Source organism: Puma concolor, chromosome E1 (genome assembly GCF_028749965.1).
Source record: "Puma concolor isolate L17-30 chromosome E1, mPumCon1.1.hap2, whole genome shotgun sequence".
Lineage (NCBI taxonomy): Eukaryota > Metazoa > Chordata > Mammalia > Carnivora > Felidae > Puma > Puma concolor.
In genome coordinates this window covers 20,823,655-20,842,444 of record NC_141680.1, presented here as the reverse complement: position 1 = coordinate 20,842,444, position 18,790 = coordinate 20,823,655, and the positions used below count along the sequence as shown (strand labels likewise).

At 38.7% G+C, this 18,790-nt stretch overlaps 1 protein-coding gene across 9 annotated transcripts in view; it reads right to left on the bottom strand.

Moving 5' to 3' along the window:
- RHOT1 (ras homolog family member T1) overlaps positions 1 to 18,790 on the bottom strand; it is a 65,236-nt gene that overhangs the window by 16,744 nt on the left and 29,702 nt on the right. For all 9 annotated transcript variants that reach the window (XR_015243985.1, XR_015243986.1, XM_086686571.1 and 6 more), the window contains 9 exons: positions 11,328 to 11,426; positions 10,690 to 10,798; positions 9,816 to 9,936; positions 7,542 to 7,626; positions 7,027 to 7,172; positions 5,520 to 5,620; positions 3,124 to 3,254; positions 2,320 to 2,403; positions 631 to 750 (listed from right to left, as the gene is read on the bottom strand). Coding sequence is in view for 7 of the 9 variants with exons in the window: in XM_086686571.1 (XP_086542697.1) it covers positions 631 to 750; positions 2,320 to 2,403; positions 3,124 to 3,254; positions 5,520 to 5,620; positions 7,027 to 7,172; positions 7,542 to 7,626; positions 9,816 to 9,936; positions 10,690 to 10,798; positions 11,328 to 11,426 (996 nt within the window). In the remaining 2 variants the exon portion in view is untranslated. The remainder of the gene's footprint in view (positions 1 to 630; positions 751 to 2,319; positions 2,404 to 3,123; positions 3,255 to 5,519; positions 5,621 to 7,026; positions 7,173 to 7,541; positions 7,627 to 9,815; positions 9,937 to 10,689; positions 10,799 to 11,327; positions 11,427 to 18,790) is intronic.

Sequence of the window (18,790 nt, the reverse complement as noted above, 5' to 3'; positions counted from 1 at the left end):
AGATTTCATTTTTAAGTAATCTCTACACTCAACATGGGGCTCAAACTCACAACACTGAGATCAAGAGTTGCATGCTCTATCGACTTAGCCAGCCAGGCATCCCTCCTTGCATATTCCTAACAGCCAAGAAGACCTTCCATTAATGCAAACGTTCTTTTTTTTTTTTTCTCAAATGTTTTATTTATCCTTGAAAGAGACAGAGAGACAGAGCATGAGTGGGTGAGGGGCAGAGAGAGAGGGAAACACAGAATCTGAAGCAGGCTCCAGGCTCTGAGCTGTCGGCACAGAGTCCGACGCGGGGCCTGAACTCACAAGCCGTGAGATCGTGACCTGCGCCGAAGTCGGACGCCCAACCGACTGAGCCAACCAGGCACCCCTAATGCAGAGGTTCTTAAGTAGGAATGCCCATCAGAGGCACATGTGGAAAAAAAATTTTATAATACATGTGTCTCAGACTGTACCACCTCAAAATGAAACCAGAACCTGTAGGGATAGGACACAAATATACGTATTTTTAAAAGCCCCGCAAGTGATTTTCTTGCATCTCCCTGGTTAGAAAAACATCACATTACAATTCCATTTAACTCCATATAAAGTTAAACTACATTATCGACCAAAAGAACAACAAACCTTAAAAATCCTAGCACAGTATTCAAAGGATTTGGGGTTACTGACGTCATACACCAGGCACACAACATCACAAATGATCTCAGCCTCAGTTAGAAATTCCGATTCTGAGATATCATGCAACTTGTAAAAAGAGAAAGATAATAAACATTAATATCATAACAATGTTTACTTCAAGTCATGTGTTATTACTGCTTGACTTCCAAATAAGAAAGTACTAGTTAAGCATAACTTTTCAGGCTATTTTTAGAGGTGGGAAGTGTAGATAACTAAGTGGCTTCTGATTTTGTGGACTGAAAATGGTAATTAAGGTTTTACGGAAGTGAACATTTAGCTAGTGACCAATGTGTGCCAGGAAGGCCCTTTACACACATTCTCTATACAGATTAGACAAGCTATAGAGATTAAGTCAACTGCCCAATATAACACATCTACCAAGTTATCAGACCAAACTTTGAGCTCAGATGTGATTCCAAGTCTCTTCTCTTTCGAACAGACTACAGACCACCTTTTCTCCTCACCAATTAAAAAAAAAAAAGCAAAAACAAAAGCAGAGCAAAAGACTCTTTAAGGTCATTTTGTTTGACTTCACTGCCTACTCTCAATGTTTATTATAAAACCTCTAAAGAAATATCCCACCTATAATATGACAATGATCTAACTAGAGTAAAATTCAGTACTATTGAGTTATATAAGAGAGTGTATCTTTGATGAGACGAAAGGGGAGACACAGGGTCAGAAGCAATTCAATATATTCCAAATAAAACACTACTATAGCATGGGTATTCAGAGACATGAAAGATATCAATTTGCAAAGAACAATAGAAGAATAAAAACAGGAAAATTAACAGCCAGCTACATTCACAGAGTACCCAATGAGTAGAACTAAACTTATAGGAGAAGAATGAGAGATAAACCAGGTTTAATAAGAAACTGACAAAGAACTTTTATCATAAAGAGGAAAAACTATATAAAATTCAATGTGATCATCTGCCTGGCAGAATAAATAATTTCCAAAAAGAAAAAGAAAGGAAATGAACTCTTTCTGGTATCTATTATTTGTTAGGAGCTCCTCATATTAGCTAACTTAGTAAGAAACTCAGGCTCAGAGAGAAAAAGCCACTTGCCTGAGGTCACCCAGCTAATCAATGGTGGACCAGGGCTCCAACCAAAATATGACTGGATCCAAGAAGAACATATAATCTTTTACTACTGTATTTCATAGTATCTTTTCAGTCATATACTTCTTTCATCCGTTTTTTTGGACTAACACATTTGGTAACTATACTCCTCCCTGCTAAATAGATAAAACTCGATTCAGAGTATAGATAAACTACCAAAAGCACCCGCAGTAAGTTTTCATATTGATTTCTAGTCAACAGTAGAGGAAGAAACATTTTTTTAAATAAAAGTGGAAGAGGAAAGAAATTATTTTTTGTTGTTGGTTTTACTTTCTATTGTGTATAATACACAATTTAGCACACAAATAGATTTTTAGTTATATCTACACCCATGTAATCACCACACACATCAAGGGAATTAAAATTAATTCCAATGAATAAACCAAGTGAAAGAAAAAAAAATCACAAAAGTTCTAAAAACAGCCACTAAATTAAATCCAATTATGTTTTCAAAGTCATATAAAAATACACCTAATAATTAGTAATCTTTACGTGCCAGAGAATTTCTTACCAACAAGTATTTCTCTTGTCCGTAGACATAAACAGTGTTAATTGCATAGTAGGATTTATGATCATCACGAATTTTCTTCTGTCTCTGAAAACAACCAGAAATCTCAGTATTTACAGTTAGCAATTACAGTATCTAGTTTTCACCAACACACACTCTGCATGTACCTGTGAGTGTGTTACAAATAAAAGGGCGTTCCTCCCTAAGCTATGTATTATTTATCCATACAGAGGGGACGTTGATTTTATGTTTCTTAGTTCTTAGGTCTTAAGGTGTTAGTTCTTGGTTCAGAAGATGCATTTGTTCTGCACAAAGTAAAAGCAGGAGCTGAAAAGGAAGTAAACTACACCACTGCCAAGTGCACTGCAGAGCCACCTGCTAGCAATTCTCCTTACACTGTAATTTGGTCCGCCATGAAACTCGTGTGGAAATACATCCATCTCCGTACGCAGGGCAGTAGCCAGAATTAGATACAGTATTCAATTTGATGTATTTACGGTCCATTCACTTCAGGCCAAGCACTGTGTTGGGTGCTTTCACAGATGTATTCTATTTATTTAACCCCCCCACCTAAACACTGCTTAGGAAAACAAAAACAAGAACAAAGGATAACTAACAGCAATGAAACCAAGATAAAGCCAGTTCAACAGGATTACTGTTACCCTTAGATTGCACTTTACTAATACATACAAGTTACGGACTGATCTGTAGCAATCATCTAAAAAAGTTAATGGCTATGAAAAAATTACGTAAACTTGTGAGGATAAAAATTTGTTGGATAAAGCTCTATTTTCTGAGAACTCTCACCATTAAGTTTCTTCCAAGAAGAGCCTGAAGAACTCCACTCTTCCCACAGTTTTTCATCCCAATTACATTACATCTGAACACATTTCTTTGAGTTTGTTTTTTCTGAAGGTCTATCTTTTTATCTCTTGTTACTGAAAAGAAAAAAAAAAAACTAATTATGTACCACTTAGACTCACTAAGCCCCCATTTCACATTCTGCAAAATATGGTATTGCTATCTATCATTTTTATGAAGTGTATGATTAATAAACATACTGTGCAACAGTCAAGCTGTATGGGAAATAAAGCACTAAATATAATACAGAAGGGCTTCACTTAGTGGAAAAGATGCATTTCTGAAAGTTGGCTCTAAAGTGATATTTATTTCATCATAAAATAAGTAGTACATGTTCATAAGGAAAATGATATCCAAAAAAACAAAGGAAAATTACAGTGAATACAGCCAACGTTATATCCCATCTATTTTTTTTCTATGATAAATGACTGTCATAACAAATGACAAATTAAGAGATGCTTTCTCCAATCTGCACTCTTTTGAATCTATAAACAGGAAAGGATATGCACTCTGGGCTTAAGTGGCCTACCCAGTATAAATGTGTAAAAGAGGTAGGCCAGATAGCAATGCTCCAACGGCAGAGCAACTGTGAATCTCTTCCAGAGGCAAAGAGATTTCCTTAAGCTGTACTCAAAAGTTCAACTCTAACAAAGCTCACCAGAGGCATTATTTAGAGTAGCCCCAAACTGAAAATGATACAACACTCACTCCCACACACACACTCCAATTAGGGGCTAGTTAAATAACTATTACAACATCCATATTTTGGTGCATTATTTAACATTAAAGATTTATAGAAGTATACATATTAATACAGAAACATGTCCCCAATATTTTGTTAAGTGAAAGAACCTCATGCTAGCTAGCAATTAGCTCCTTGCTCTTTGGTGCTGAATTAAATAACATTTAACTGGTTAACTACTTTTTTTTTTTTTTTAAGTTTATTTTGAGAGAGAGAGAGAGAGAGAGGGAACACAGGTGGGGGAGGGGCAGACAGTAAGGGGGAGAGAGAGAATCCCAAGGAGGCTCCGTACTGTCAACGCAGAACCGGATGTGGGGCTCGAACTCACAAACCATTGGGATTATGACTTGAGCCTAAATCAAGAGTCTGACACTTAACTGACTAAGCCACCCAGGGGCTCCTGGTTAACTATTTTTTTTTAATGTTTTTATTTATTTTTGAGACAGAGAGAGACAGAGCGCGAGCAGGGGAGGGGCAGAGAGAGAGGGAGACACAGAATCCGAAGCAGGCTCCAGGCTCTGAGCTGTCAGCACAGAGACTGACATGGAGCTCGAACTCACAGACTGTGAGATCATGACCTGAGCTGAAGTCAGACGCTTAACCGACTGAGCCACCCAGGCACCCCCCAGTTAACTACTTTAAAGGGTACCTGCTCTGTTGATTTAAGATTGGTTGTCTTCTTGTGCTGGAACTTCCTCCTGTAAGATACGGCATTTCCCCCCACCAATTAGGAAATAAGAAAATCTTGAGGGGTGAACTAGCCACGTGGAGCCTGCCTGGGATTCTCCCTGTCTCCCTTTCTCTCTGCCCCTCCCTGCTCATGCTCTCTCTCTCTCAAAATATATAAACTTAAAAAAAGAAAAAGAAAGAAGAAAATCTCAAAACAATCAGTTCCCTAACTTGTTATATCTGTTCCTATGGTATTCTTTAAGTGGAGCACACTGCTTAGCAAGAATTACAAAGTCTGTGAAAGATTTACTAATGTAGAAAATGGTTACATGGGGCGCCTGGGTGGTGCAGTCGGTTAAGCGTCCGACTTCAGCCAGGTCACGATCTCGCGGTTCGTGAGTTCGAGCCCCGCGTCAGGCTCTGGGCTGATGGCTCGGAGCCTGGAGCCTGTTTCCGATTCTGTGTCTCCCTCTCTCTCTGCCCCTCCCCCGTTCATGCTCTGTCTCTCTCTGTCCCAAAAATAAATTAAAAAAAAAATGTTGAAAAAAGAAAATGGTTACAAAACCACAAGTTACACAATTAGTTCAATATCAGGATTACGTGTTAATAGGTACAGTTTTTAATGTCTACAGAAAATTAAAACACAAGATAAACTGGCACATGACAATACACTTAATGCCCACAGCCCTCCCTGATTTTCCTCAGTGGAGTATCCTTAGGGGGAAACTAGAAGTAAAACCTCTACCCTTTCTTTTTTGATAAACAATAAAATCTAGACTCTCGACTCAAATTACCAAATGGCAGGGAGAACAAACAGAGTGCAGACAGGGAAGACTAACGAAGATGAGTTTATTTTCACTCTTTTCACACATGAAACCGGAATAGTAAATAACGTTTCTAAGCATGGAGTGAGCAGTATTCAAATACGCACCTGTAATGGCTGAAGCTTGGGACTCTTGCTCGGTCAATATTGAATAGCCTAGGTAGCCCAAATACTCCAGGCAGCGCTGGACGTCTAAATAGGTCGTGAGCCTAGGAGAGGGAAGAGGTGACGATCAGAAAAATTCCTAAATGAACATTTACAGAAAAAACAAAACAAAATCCAACAGCTTAAATATCTTATCACCAGACCCAGATAATTTTTGTCAGACTCCTTTAATTTCCCATGTGCCCAACCACAGTGTTTCCCTACACTGACATTCTCAAGGCAGAGAAGAGAGGGAGGGAAGAAGATTGGCAGGGGTAGAATGGGATTCCTGTATCTACACACAGATGAGCAGTGAGACGCTGGTAAGGCCTAGGGCAAGGATATTTTACATTATCTGCTTCCCAAGTTACACAGCATATTGCAAATACTGGCTGGTTGAGGATTTGATAATTAAATCCGAAGAGGTTTGCAAAGGGTGCAAAAATAACTTGAAATTAGCCCTTTTTGTGATGTGAGAAAAGAATAGGTCCTGGTGTTGAGAAACTTAGTCTCACCAAGGTTAAAGTAATAATGTTATCATGCATGACCAGAGGATGTCCTTAGTACCCTACATACAATGTCAACTACACTGTAAACAGACTGTAGATAAACCCTCATTAGAAAGTGCATCAAGGGGCACCTGGGTGGCTCAGTCGGTTAAGCGTCTGACTTCAGCTCAGGTCATGATCTCACAGTCTGTGAGTTCGAGCCCCGCATCGGGCCCTGTGCTGACAGCTCAGAGCCTGGAGCCTGCTTTGGATTCTGTGTCTCCCTCTCTCTCTGCCCCTTCCAGCTCATGCTCTCTCTCAAAAATGAATAAATGTTTAAAAAAAAAAAAGTGCGTTAAAACAAACAACAAAGGGGCGCCTGGGTGGCTCAACTGGTTGAGCATGCAGCTTTCGAGTTCAGATTAGGTCACGGTCTCATGGTTCGTGGGATTGAGCTTTGACTTGGGCTCTGCACTGAGAGTACAGAGCCTGCTTGGGATTCTCTCTCTCCCTCCCTCTCTGCCCCTTCCCAACTTGCATGCACATGGGCACTCTCTCACAATAACTAAACACTTAAAAAAATAAACGAAAATAAAAACAACCAACCAAAAAACCCTCAAAATTAAGTCTTCACTGTCAAGTAAAATATGCTCTCCCCATATTCTGGAAGTGTAAGAATTGTGTAACAGCAATGAGATTTCCAGTTCCCTTAATCAAAAAAGTATGACAATCTAGTTCAATTTTGATGTAACACTTATTACTGCTTCCCTGTACATCAACCAAAAGCAAACACATCCCTTCCTGATAAATTGACAGAACGTCTAAAGTTCATCTTAGACACTGCATCAGCACTATAAATCCTGCTTACAGATATGACTGAAGCATTTCATAAGACCTGACAAATTTACAAAATGATGAATGTGACGCATCATAATTTTAAACGAGCTGTAACTCTAGAGGAGATAGGTGAGCTCTGTACTCACGTCCACTGGGAAAGAAATCCCTGGTAGGTTATCCAGCCTCTTTCATTTGTACAAACTGTGTTATTCACATCTGGCCCCCACGGTATGTAAGGGAAAACTTTAAACAAATCTTTAAGCTCATCAGGTGACAGAGCACAGTCTCTATCCTGAAGATACATAAGGAAGTATACAAAATGTTTACGTATGTAAGAGAATAACTCCCAAACATAAGAACCCCCAGTCTAATAAAGCTGTGCTTCTAAAAACAAATGAAATTTTACATTTTATCAAGAAAATTCCTCTCAGGTACATAAGAAAACCTATACAAGAGTCTATTAGAATCTAGACTTTTTCATCTTGAGAAAATAATAAAAGTAAATAAATAAAAGAAAGTATTTTTGTTAGTCTAACTTAACAAGTTTGAGCAATTCTTGGCTATGTGACATGAGCATCCCATAGCTAAGGAAACAGAGTTAAATCATTTACAGAAAAGTATTTTATTACAAATCATGGAAAACTGCAGCTAAAAAGCTTACCAAATCATGCTTGTCAAAGGTGCTTTGGAGAAACAAATATGCGTGATGATTTAATTCAGTAGTACAATCAGGAGGTATTTTTAGCCTGTAAATAAAAAAATTTTAAGAGTAAAATAGATCATTAACCAAACATTACAATTTAACTTAAGAAATGAATATAAAACTGCAACAAGTCTTTTTGTGGGATGATCGCATTTATAAAGTATCTTTCTTGAAGCCATTTATTTAGACTTTCCCAGGGTAAGTCAACGGAGTGGGATGGCAATCCTCAGAAGAGCCATGATCATGTTCACTCTGAGCTAACACAAAGTTTTCTCAAATTTCTGAAGGGCAGGTTGAAATAAAAATTCTACAAGTAACACTGATTACACTTAACGGGTTTGTTCTTCCCATAAACAAATTTTAAGTCATAACTGTTGCTTATGTCAACATTGTAATGAGTTAAAAATGATGTGAGGAGGTAATTATTTCTGCCTGATTTGACCTTTAAACATCTGAAGTTCAGTTCAATCAAATGCACTGAGCTAGGCACTAGGGACACAAAAACACGACAGGCTCCCTACCTCTACGGAACCCACATTCGAGTGGGAGACAGATCACAGACAACCTCACTATTGCAACAGAATGAGGCGAGTGGTGGATATGGGTAAGCCAAGGATGCTAGGGGAGCCCACACGAGAGGGGACATCTCTGGCCCGGGGATGGGAAGGTGACAGCTGTGTTGGGAGACATCGTGAATGGTGATTTGAAGGATAAGAGCTAGTAAGTAGAGTAAGGGAGAGAGAGGCAGAAAGTGAGACTACCTGGGCAAAAGCCTGGGGTACAAAACAACAGATGATTGGGGAACTAAAAATAGCTTAGTGTTTACTTCTAGAATGAAGGCAGGGAGTGAGCATGAGCACAGCAGATCATGAATGACCTTGTATAACATGTTAAGAAGCTTGAGCTTTATCCTGGCTCAAAGAGAAGTGACGTGGGCAAATCTGTATTTATAAATCTATTAATCTAGCAGCAGTATGAAGGACAGAAGGAGATAGTTTAGTAAGAAGGCTAGAAAGATTCAAGTGGTGGCTTTACAGGGCTATTCTACAGAAAACGAAAGGCAAAGAGCCTAAAGAAATTGAGAAGATATTAGTGTGAACCACAAAGCCATTAGCAATGGCATTTTCTTACTGTCATGCTTAAGAAAGCAGTAAGCAATCTCCTGTAAAATTTATCTACCCATGTTAATGGCACAGAAAACTTGACAAAAGATCCCAGGACAAATTCATTCATTCAATATATTTTTATTGAAAAATCTGGGAAATTACTTGAGCCAAGATTTACTAACTTTGACAAGAGAAGTTCCAACTTAGACCTAATGGACCAGGAATCCAGCTTGAAAGAACTTTGCTTTCTTGATGAGAAATGAAAAAAACAAGAATCTTTCTGAATCCTTACATAGAGAGCGAGGGGTGCTATGCTAAAATAAAAAGGGACAATATGAAGACAAAGTGCCACAGGGGAGAAAAAAAAAAAAAAAAAGAGAGAGAGAGAGAAAGGCTAAAGACCCAAAAGGCTAGATCTTGGGACATCACTTCCCTGAAAAGCCCACCTCCCTAGGGCACAGGAAAGGCAACCAATGGTAAGGCAGTCTCCTGTTTTAGGTGACACTGGTCTGTTTTTTAACAAGCGCAACTTACACACAGCATTATCTACAGGAATATAACTACAAACAGGCTGGCTATTTAGGAAAAATACTTTTTTTACCCTGAGCTAAGAAAAGGCCATAAAACTTAGAAGAAGGACCAATGAAAATAAGTGAACTAATAGACTCTGACCTCTTGACTCCAAATGCAAGTTTGTCCAGCACCTATGATCTCCTTCCATAGTAAGATGAATAAAAAAAAGATACTTATATTCTCCATGAGAAGAAGAGGAAAAGTTTATGCCATGCTATAAATCAGGGGCTCTCAAGTGGGGGTGATTTCACTCCTGAAGGAACATTTGGTAATTTCTAGAGACAACAGACATTTTCAGTTGTCACAACTGGGGGAGGAGGTGTTACTGGCAACTATGGATGTGCTAAATATTCTATAATGCACAGGGCAGACTCTATAATAAAGAACTGTCTAGTCCAACATGTCAATAGTGCCAAGGTTGACAAACCCTGCTGTAAACCTCTCTATAAATCTAAATTAGTCCTGAGTAGCTCAAAGCCTACCTAAACTGTGCACTAAATAAAACTTAAAATACTTGGCAAGCAAAATTAATTAGAAGGCCAAAGGTACATACAAGGGGAATAGATATTCAGGTGTCAAATCCAGATCATCATCATAACCAAATCGTCGAAGCACAGTCCAAGTAGTTTCGTGTCTCCCTCTCTGGATAAAAAGTGTGTGTAAAAAAAGAAAACCTGAAATAAAATGAATTAGTAAGTACGGCTGATGTGAACAAGGGTACAAAGTCACATGGGAGAAAAGCACGTAACTCATAACGGCAAGAGTTAGATCCATGAACACATGCATAAAGCTTTGCATATGGAAGGTCAAATCAAAATGCAGTTTGCAAGTCTCTGAATGAAACACAACAGATTTCAGAATCATTTCACATACACCCATGTCAACAAGAGATGCCAATGGATAAAAGAGCCAAAAGTGACTCCTAAGGAATACATCGACATTCACAGTTATATGATAAAAATAAACGGAAGTCATTTTATTGCTCTTTGAACTTATTTCTGTAATGGAAAACTATGGTTTTCAATTTTGTTTCTTATTTCACTGAGGCTCCAGAATACATTCCACAAGGAACATTTTCTACTCAGTAAATATGACTGGTAGACAAAATGTCTTCCCTAAAAATAGTTTCTATCTAAAAGATGCCTTTAAGTAGTAAGAATTTTAAGATAAATTTGTCCCAGAAATCTCTGTCCATCAGATGGACCTCCGCATTCCTAAGAACCAAGCAATTCCCCCACCTCTAATTTATGCTGACAGTAAGGATGATTATCCCCACCAATGGCCTGTCTCTTCTGAGTATCCAAGTTAGATTTCAGGCATATCAGTAAATACTAACACTTCCTTAAAGTATACATAATGCTATAAAGACCTTCACCTTCTGCCAAAGTTTGAAAAGGTTAAAAGGGGGAAAAATACCATTCACCCACCTTTCAATGTCAATCCACTATCAGCCACACCGTCACTTATGTGTTTTCGGACTACATTCTTGACATCTTCCAGAGCTTGGGGAGCTAATGGAGTGTTGAAACAAATTCTCTAGCAAAAAACATAAAAATGAATTTAAAAACAAAATAGCATTAAAACCACAAACCATATAAAACGTTAATCTACCAAACAACATTAAATCAGTTGTAACCAAAAGAAACAAATTCTAAATTAGGACAATCTCCACCTTGCCTTATTTATTTAAAACCTATCATACACAGAAGGAAAGAAACCTTCCATACGCTTTCCACTGTGTTTCTTATACAGAGTTTTCTGTGTACCCATGTTATACAAACCAAGAAAGAAAAAAATAATTCAGAGTTCAGATTTCACATCATCTTTAATACACCCACTGTATACCATGAAATGACAATGTCAAGGAGTCCCCTCAATTCCTATGCATAGGAGGGCTTTATACCTCAGGTAAAGACTGAAATAGCTTGATGTGAAAGAGTTTTACGTGAAAGAGACACGTTTATCAACATAACATTACTGAAGCCAGTAAGTTTTTTTATAGCTTTTCTCATCAACCCCCCCCCCCCCGCCCCAAGATAGACAAATGCCTGAAGAATAGGGCTACCTGAAAGAAGTTGAGTTCAGCATCATTGAGAGTGCCATCATTATCTTGATCAGATATTTTAAATATACGGGTGAGGGCTTTTATACAGGCTGGTTTCATCTAAACGTCATTGAGAAAAGAAACAATTATGTTAATTAAAATAGTTGGGATTTCAGAGGCACAGTGTTCGGCTCCTGATTTTGGCTTACGTGATCTTGCATGATCTCGCATTTCACGGGTTCAAGCCCTGCATGAAGCTCCACGCTGACAGCACTGAGCCTGCTTGAGACTCTCTTTCTCCCTCTCTCTCAAAATAAACAGACAAACAAAAAAATAGCTGGGGGGCACCTGGGTGGTTCAGTCAGTAGCATCTCACTTTAGCTCAGGTGAAAATCTCAGTTTGTGAGTTTGAGCCCCATATCCAGCTCTCTGCTATCAGCACAGAACCAGCTTTGGATCCTCTGTCCCCCTCTCCCTGCCCCTCTAGTTCTCTTTCTCTGTCAAAATAAATAAATAAAATTTTAAAAATTAAATGAAATAAAAAATAGTTGGGATTTCAAAATATGAATTTCATAAGCAATGTTAAGAATAGTTCTGACTGGGGCGCCTGGGTGACTCAGTCGGTTAAGCGCCCAACTTCAATTCAGGTCACGATCTCGTGGTCCGTGAGTTCGAGCCCCGCGTCGGGCTCTGGGCTGACCGCTCAGAGCCTGGAGCCTGTTTCAGATTCTGTGTCTTCCTCTCTCTGCCCCTCCCCTGTTCATGCTCTCTCTCTGCCTCAAAAATAAATAAATGTTAAAAAAAAAAAAAAAAAAAGAATAGTTCTGATTGTTTTCACTATCAAACATATAACATCAAATACAACATGAAAAATGAACTGAAGCAAAACCATTAACTTTTATTTTTTATTTTATTAAACAATTTTTTTCTTTAATGTTTATTTATTTTTGAGACAGAGGGAGACAGTGTGAGTGGGGGAGGGGCAGAGAGAGAGGGAGACACAGAATCCGAAACAGGCTCCAGGCTCCGAGCTGTCAGCACAGAGCCCGACGCAGGGCTCGAACTCACGGACTGCAAGATCATGACCTGAGCCGAAGTCGGACATTCAACCGACTGAGTCACCCAGGTGCCCCTAAACCATTAACTTTTATACTCAAAACTTTTTTAAGTAAATGAGGCACTATTTACTTAGACCAATATACACAGTGGTCAAATTCTGCCCCTCATGACCACAAATTCTCCAAGGATAAGCAAAAAAGAAGTTCATCTTTAGAGAGATTTATTTTTCCAGTCATATAGAAAAGAAATATTTATTTATGCCCTCCTTTGTTTCATAAAGACTTTGAATTGACTGGGGTGCCTGGGTGGCTCAGTCAGATAAGCATCTGACTCTTGGTTTCGGCTTGGGTCATGATGTCACGGTTCATGGGATGGAGCCCCACATCTGACTCTGCACTGACAGCATGGAGCCCACTTGGGATTCTCTCCATCTCTCTCTCTGCTTCTCCCCTGCTGTCTCTCTCTCTCTCAGAATAAATAAATAAATAAATACTAATTAAAAAAAAGAATTTCGGGGCGCCTGGGTGGCTCAGTCAGTTAAGCGTCTGACTTTGGGTCAGGTCATGATCTCCTGGTTCATGGGTTCGAGCCCCACATTGGGCTCTTTGCTGACAGCTCAGAGCATGGAGCCTGCTTCAGATTCTGTGTCTCCCTCTTCCTCTGCCCCTCTCCTGCTCGCACTCTGTCTCTCTCTCTCACTCAAAAGTAAAATAAACATTAAAAAAATTTTTTTAATAAAAAATAAAAAGAAAGAATATGAAGTCACTTATAAGGGCTTTCCTTCCCAACTTCTGATTTTTCCCCCAACTTTACTGAGGTATAACCAATTTCTGATTTTTGACCAATCTTCTGGTAGAAGAATGGGACTAAAGTTTTGGTTACGTGTGTGTGTGTGTGTGTGTGTGTGTGTGTGTGTGTGTGTGTGTGTGTATCAAAGTTGGGAATTAAGTGTACTTATTCACAAAGAGGTGGCAAAACAGCACTGGTTAGAAGCATAAAGGCTTTTATTAACTTCTTACCAGAATTACATTTAAAATAGAATCTTGCCTTTTGTGACTCTGTAAAACTTTTATAAGTAATGATGCTAGAGACATATTTTGACAACTTCCTTAATTTTGTTTTAGGATTTATAATGGATAGAATAAATACTTTACTATTTAAAAATAAGGCCCACAGGCTTCTAATTTGTATAATTGCTGTAAGATAAGCGCTGTCAACAATTTTGAGAAAATGGAACTTTCAGGAAGATCTCTAAACGTTGTGTTAACCCGGAAGGAGATCTCTTATGGACAGTCTGAATCTGAGAAATGAAGATGGCAAGGTGAGGAAATGTGTACTTATTAACCGCAATCATGCTATCCAGAACAAACAGTAATGATGAGTTTTGATCATGCTATCAAACTCAAATGCAGAAAAGAAATTCTTTTAAAAATAGGAAACGGGGCACTTGGGTGGCTCAGTTGGTTGAGCATCTGACTTCAGGTCAGGTCACGATCTCACAGTCCGTGGGTTCGAGCCCCGTGTTGAGTTCTGTGCTGACAGCTCAGACCCTGGAGCCTGCTTTGGATTCTGTGTCTCTCTCTTTCTCTGCCCCTCCTCCACTCATATTCATTCTCTCTCTCTCTCTCTCTCTCTCTCTCTCTCTCTGTCAAAAGTGAATAAACACATTAAACAAAAATTTTTTAAAAATAAATAAAAATAAAAATAGAAAACAGATGGAGCGCCTGGGTGGCTCAGTTGGTTGAGCAACTGACTTTGATTTTGGCTCAGGTCATGATCCCAAGGTTGAGGGATTGAGCCCCACATTAGGCTCCGAGCTGAGCACAGAGCCTGCTTAAGATTCTCTCTCTCCCTCTGCCCCTCTCCCTAGCTCCTGCATGCTCGCTCCCTTAAAAAAGAAAAAAAAAAAAAAAAAAGGAAACAGTTTTCTTCCCAAGCATATATAGACAACGTTTCTTTTTTTTGTTTTAAATAGGGTCTCTACGGGGCAGCTGGGTGGCTTTCATGAATCTCACAGTTGGTGAGTTTGAGCCCTGCATTGGGCTCTGGGCTGATAGCTCAGAGCCTGGAGCCTGCTTTGGATTCTGTGTCTCCCTCTCTCTCTGCACCTCCCCCACTCATGCTGTCTCTATCAAATGTATAAATAAACATTAAAAAAAATAGGGTCTTTAGGAGAGCAATTTAATATGAGAAAAAGATAAAACCTAAGATATAAAGAGATTATAAAGAACTGAGAAAAGTTAAGTAAAAAATTTAGAAAGCATTCATAGGGCTTCCTCTGTAAGCATACTAAATGAGCCATACCTAGAACATCTACAATCATGGGTGAGTTTTTACTTAAAATGGTAAGATATAACTTCTATAAATGTGATCCTAATATTAGATACTCAGAATTAATAAAGACTCCATTGTTATACTTTATTTACTTTCCTTTTAAAAATCTGTTACATAATAACCTAAATGTTTAAAAAAGTAGCAATACCTAGAAAGATGTAAAAAACAGAAAAGTAACTTTTTATTTTGTTTTTCCTCACATCATAAAAAGCTACATTAAAAAAAGGTAATTTGGAGAAAAATAAAATGATGCATTTTTCATTAAAATTTGAAATGCATCAGAAACTAAAGTGGTCTAAGGTATTCGCTCAATACAATATTTAAATAATAACTACCTTAAAATATAAGCCAAAATATGACTATGCTTACAAGGTATTAAAAATTGTATTCAATAAAGCTGTAAAAATTTTTTACAATAAAAATATTGTTTGCGGGGCACCTGGGTGGCGCAGTCGGTTAAGCGTCCGACTTCAGCCAGGTCACGATCTCGCGGTCCGTGAGTTCGAGCCCCGCGTCGGGCTCTGGGCTGATGGCTCAGAGCCTGGAGCCTGTTTCCGATTCTGTGTCTCCCTCTCTCTCTGCCCCTCCCCCGTTCATGCTCTGTCTCTCTCTGTCCCAAAAATAAATAAACGTTGAAAAAAAAAAAATTTTATAAAAATATTGTTTGCATATAAGTAATTGAAACCCTCACAGAGAAAACCTTATTATTATACAAGTCACATCTTCTTCATTATTAGCTAAGTAGAGGATTCCATGGGCCATACAGAGTCCATCATCACTGGAATTATTTTTGAATTAATAATCAGGCTTTAATTTTGAATATTTTTTTTGATGATTCCACCTCAAATCTGCATTAAAAGTTTATTATTTTTGGGGCCCCTGGCTGGCTCAGTCGATAGAGCACGCAACCCTTAATCTCAGGATCGTGAGTTTGAGCCTCGCGCTGGGTATAGACCTTACTTTAAAAAAAAAAAAAAAAAAAAGTTATTATTGTGTAAATAAAAGGTTCTGGTACAAGCTTAGACACTAAACTTATACTTGTCTAAAACAAGGTTTAGTCTCTAAAAGTTACAGATTTTAGGTCAGGTATGTCCACCTGAGAAACAAAGAACAGATGGTGGTAGGTGTTTTACTTTTATGGGACCAGGGGAGGGACAGGGGCGATTAGCAGATTAGCGGAACTAATAATAGGCCTAGGGGAAAAGTAGCAGTTAAAGCACTGAGAACAAACTAGGAGAGGGGATTTAATGTACCACTGGGCCTGGGCCTCAGGTAAATCTCCACGGGATGAGACTGTTTCCCAAATTTCCTTGATCACAGGATGTGGTACCTGGCAGAATCACAATGGAACTGGTGTTTGTAACAAGTGTGCCTAGTGACTATTATGAAGCAAATCAAGTATATACTGGACTAAGAATAAATTAGAAAGAAACATTCCAATTATGGAACAAGAAATCAGGATTAAGGAAGAGTAAATCAGGGTCGGATTAAGGGATAACTCAGATTAATTACTAATACCAGGGGTCAGCATTTTTCTGTGAAGAGGCACATAACAAATGTTTTAGGCTTTGGGGGCCAACAGGCAAAATCAAGAAGATCATGTAGGTGTAAGGGAGAATCAAATTTCCACAAAGGTTTAATTGACAGAATTCAAAATGTAATAATAATGGAGTATAAATTTGCTATATAGATCTACTAATAAAAAAATGGAATTCTTTTTGGAGGAGTAACATTTCGCTTAATTAGGGTTCAAAGTTAGTGTTCTCTATCGTGAAAACTGAACATGTTCATCTGTTAATGCTGATCTGTAATGAGATTTTACATATTTCCTCTTTGAAAAATCATTTTGTGGATACATGCAGACAATACTGACACACATCCGTAAACATGTAATTTTAATCAACCACATTCACTGCTTGGAAGGCGTTTATAAAATCAGATTCTTTTCTTGATATCTGCCTGTTAGCATGTCATTACACTGTAGATTAGCCAGTCCCAATGGAAGGTTAGGGGAAGGGCCTCCGGTGTACAGTCAGATGGGTTACAAAACAGGAAACTTCCTTCACGTTTTCATCACAGTCCCCCGAAAACCGATGCTGGAACTGTGGTCTGAGCTCAGAAAACATATCTGCTTTGACATCTAAAACTCCAACTGTTTCTTCTCCTGTTTTGGCGTGATAGGTATGCACCGGCAATTAAAAAATGAAGTGCTATGGTACTGTGGCACACATGGGACTCAGGCCATAGAGTTCCACCTGTTCAGTGCGCTCAGCAGTCCGCCAAGCAGATGAGGAGTGACAAGTACCCACACCCGGGCCCCGCTGCAACCGCTCAACTCTGCCTTTGCAGCACAAAAGCGGTCACGGACAAACATAAAGGAATGAGCGCGGCTGGGCTGCAACAACATCTGATTTATGAATGAGGAGATCTGAGAGTTGTATAATTTTTCCGTATCACAAAATATTATTCCTTTGGATTTTTTTTTCAGTCATTGAAAAATGTGTAATATCTATATTCTTGGCTCACAGGCTATATAAAAATTGGTGGCAGGCCAAATTAGGTCAAAGTCAGCCAACCACTCACCTATACTATAAACTTTTACTGGAAAAAAATCTGTAACTTTTGATTTCTTGAAAGTCAACAATAAAAAGGCAGCACCAAAAAAAAAAAAAAAAAAAAAGCAACTCAATTAAGATATGGGCAAAAGACTTTGTCATTTCTCCATATACAAGTAGCCAATAAGCACATGTTCAACATCATTAGCCATCAGGGAAATGCAAATCAAAATGCCAACAACCACTAGGGTGGCTATAACAAACCACTAAAAAAAAATAAAAAGGATTGGTATGGCAAAGATGTGGAGACATTGGAACCTGCCATTCAGTTTGGTGATTCCTCAATAAACTAAACAGAACTACCATGTAACCTAACAATTCCACTGCTAATATGCACTCAAAAGAAATGAAAACAAGTATTCAAACTTTTGTATGAATGTTAACAACTGCTCTATCCACTATAATCAAAAAGTGGAAAAAACCCAAACGCTAATCAACAGATTAATGAATAAACAAAATGTGGAATATCCATACAAGGAAATATTATTTGTCCATAAAAAGAAATGAAATACTGATCCACGCTACAACATGGATGTATGTTGAAAACACGTGAAGTGAAAGAAGCCAGACGCAAAACACTACCTATTGCGTGATTCCATTTAAAATGTCCAGAATTGGCAAATCCATAGAGATAAAAAGTAGATTAGTGGTTGCCAAAGGTTGGGGAAAGGGGGAATGGTAGTAACTGCTAATGGTACATCCCTTCTTGGGATGGTGAAATGTTCTGGAATTAGATAATGGTGACAGATGTATAAATGTGAATATACTAGCAATCGCTAATCTGTATGCTTTATTTTTAATGTTTATTTATTTTTAACAGAGAGAGTACATGCAAGAGGGGTAAGGGGTAGAGAGAGAATCCCGAGCAGGCTCTGTACTGTCAGTGCAGAGCCCAATACAGGGGTCGATCCCAGAAATCAACCATGAGATCATGACTGAGCCGAAATCAAGAGTCAGGTGTTTAACTGACTGAGCCACCCAGGCACCCCAAACTGTACACTTAAAAAGGGTGAATTTTAAGGTATGTGAGTTATATCTCAATAAAAGTTAATTTTAGGGTCGCCTGGGTGGCTCAGTCGGTTGAGCGTCCGACTTTGGCTCAGGTCATGATCTCGCGGTCTGTGGGTTCAAGCCCCACGTCAGGCTCTGTGCTGACAGCTCAGAGCCTGGAGCCTGTTTCAGATTCTGTGTCTCCCTCTCTCTCTGCCCCTCCCCCACTTGCACTCTGTCTCAAAAATAAATAAACATTAAAAAAATAAAAGTTAATTTTAAAAGTCTATGGCATGGGAATGTAAGCTGGTGCGGCCACTCTGGAAAACAGTATGGAGGTTCCTCAAAAAACTAAAAATAGAACTACCCTACCAGCTAGCAATTGCACAACTAGGCATTTATCCAAGGGATACAGGTGTGCTGTTTTGGTTTTTTTTTAAGGCTTATTTATTTCTGAGACAGAGAGAGACAGAGCATGAGTGGGGG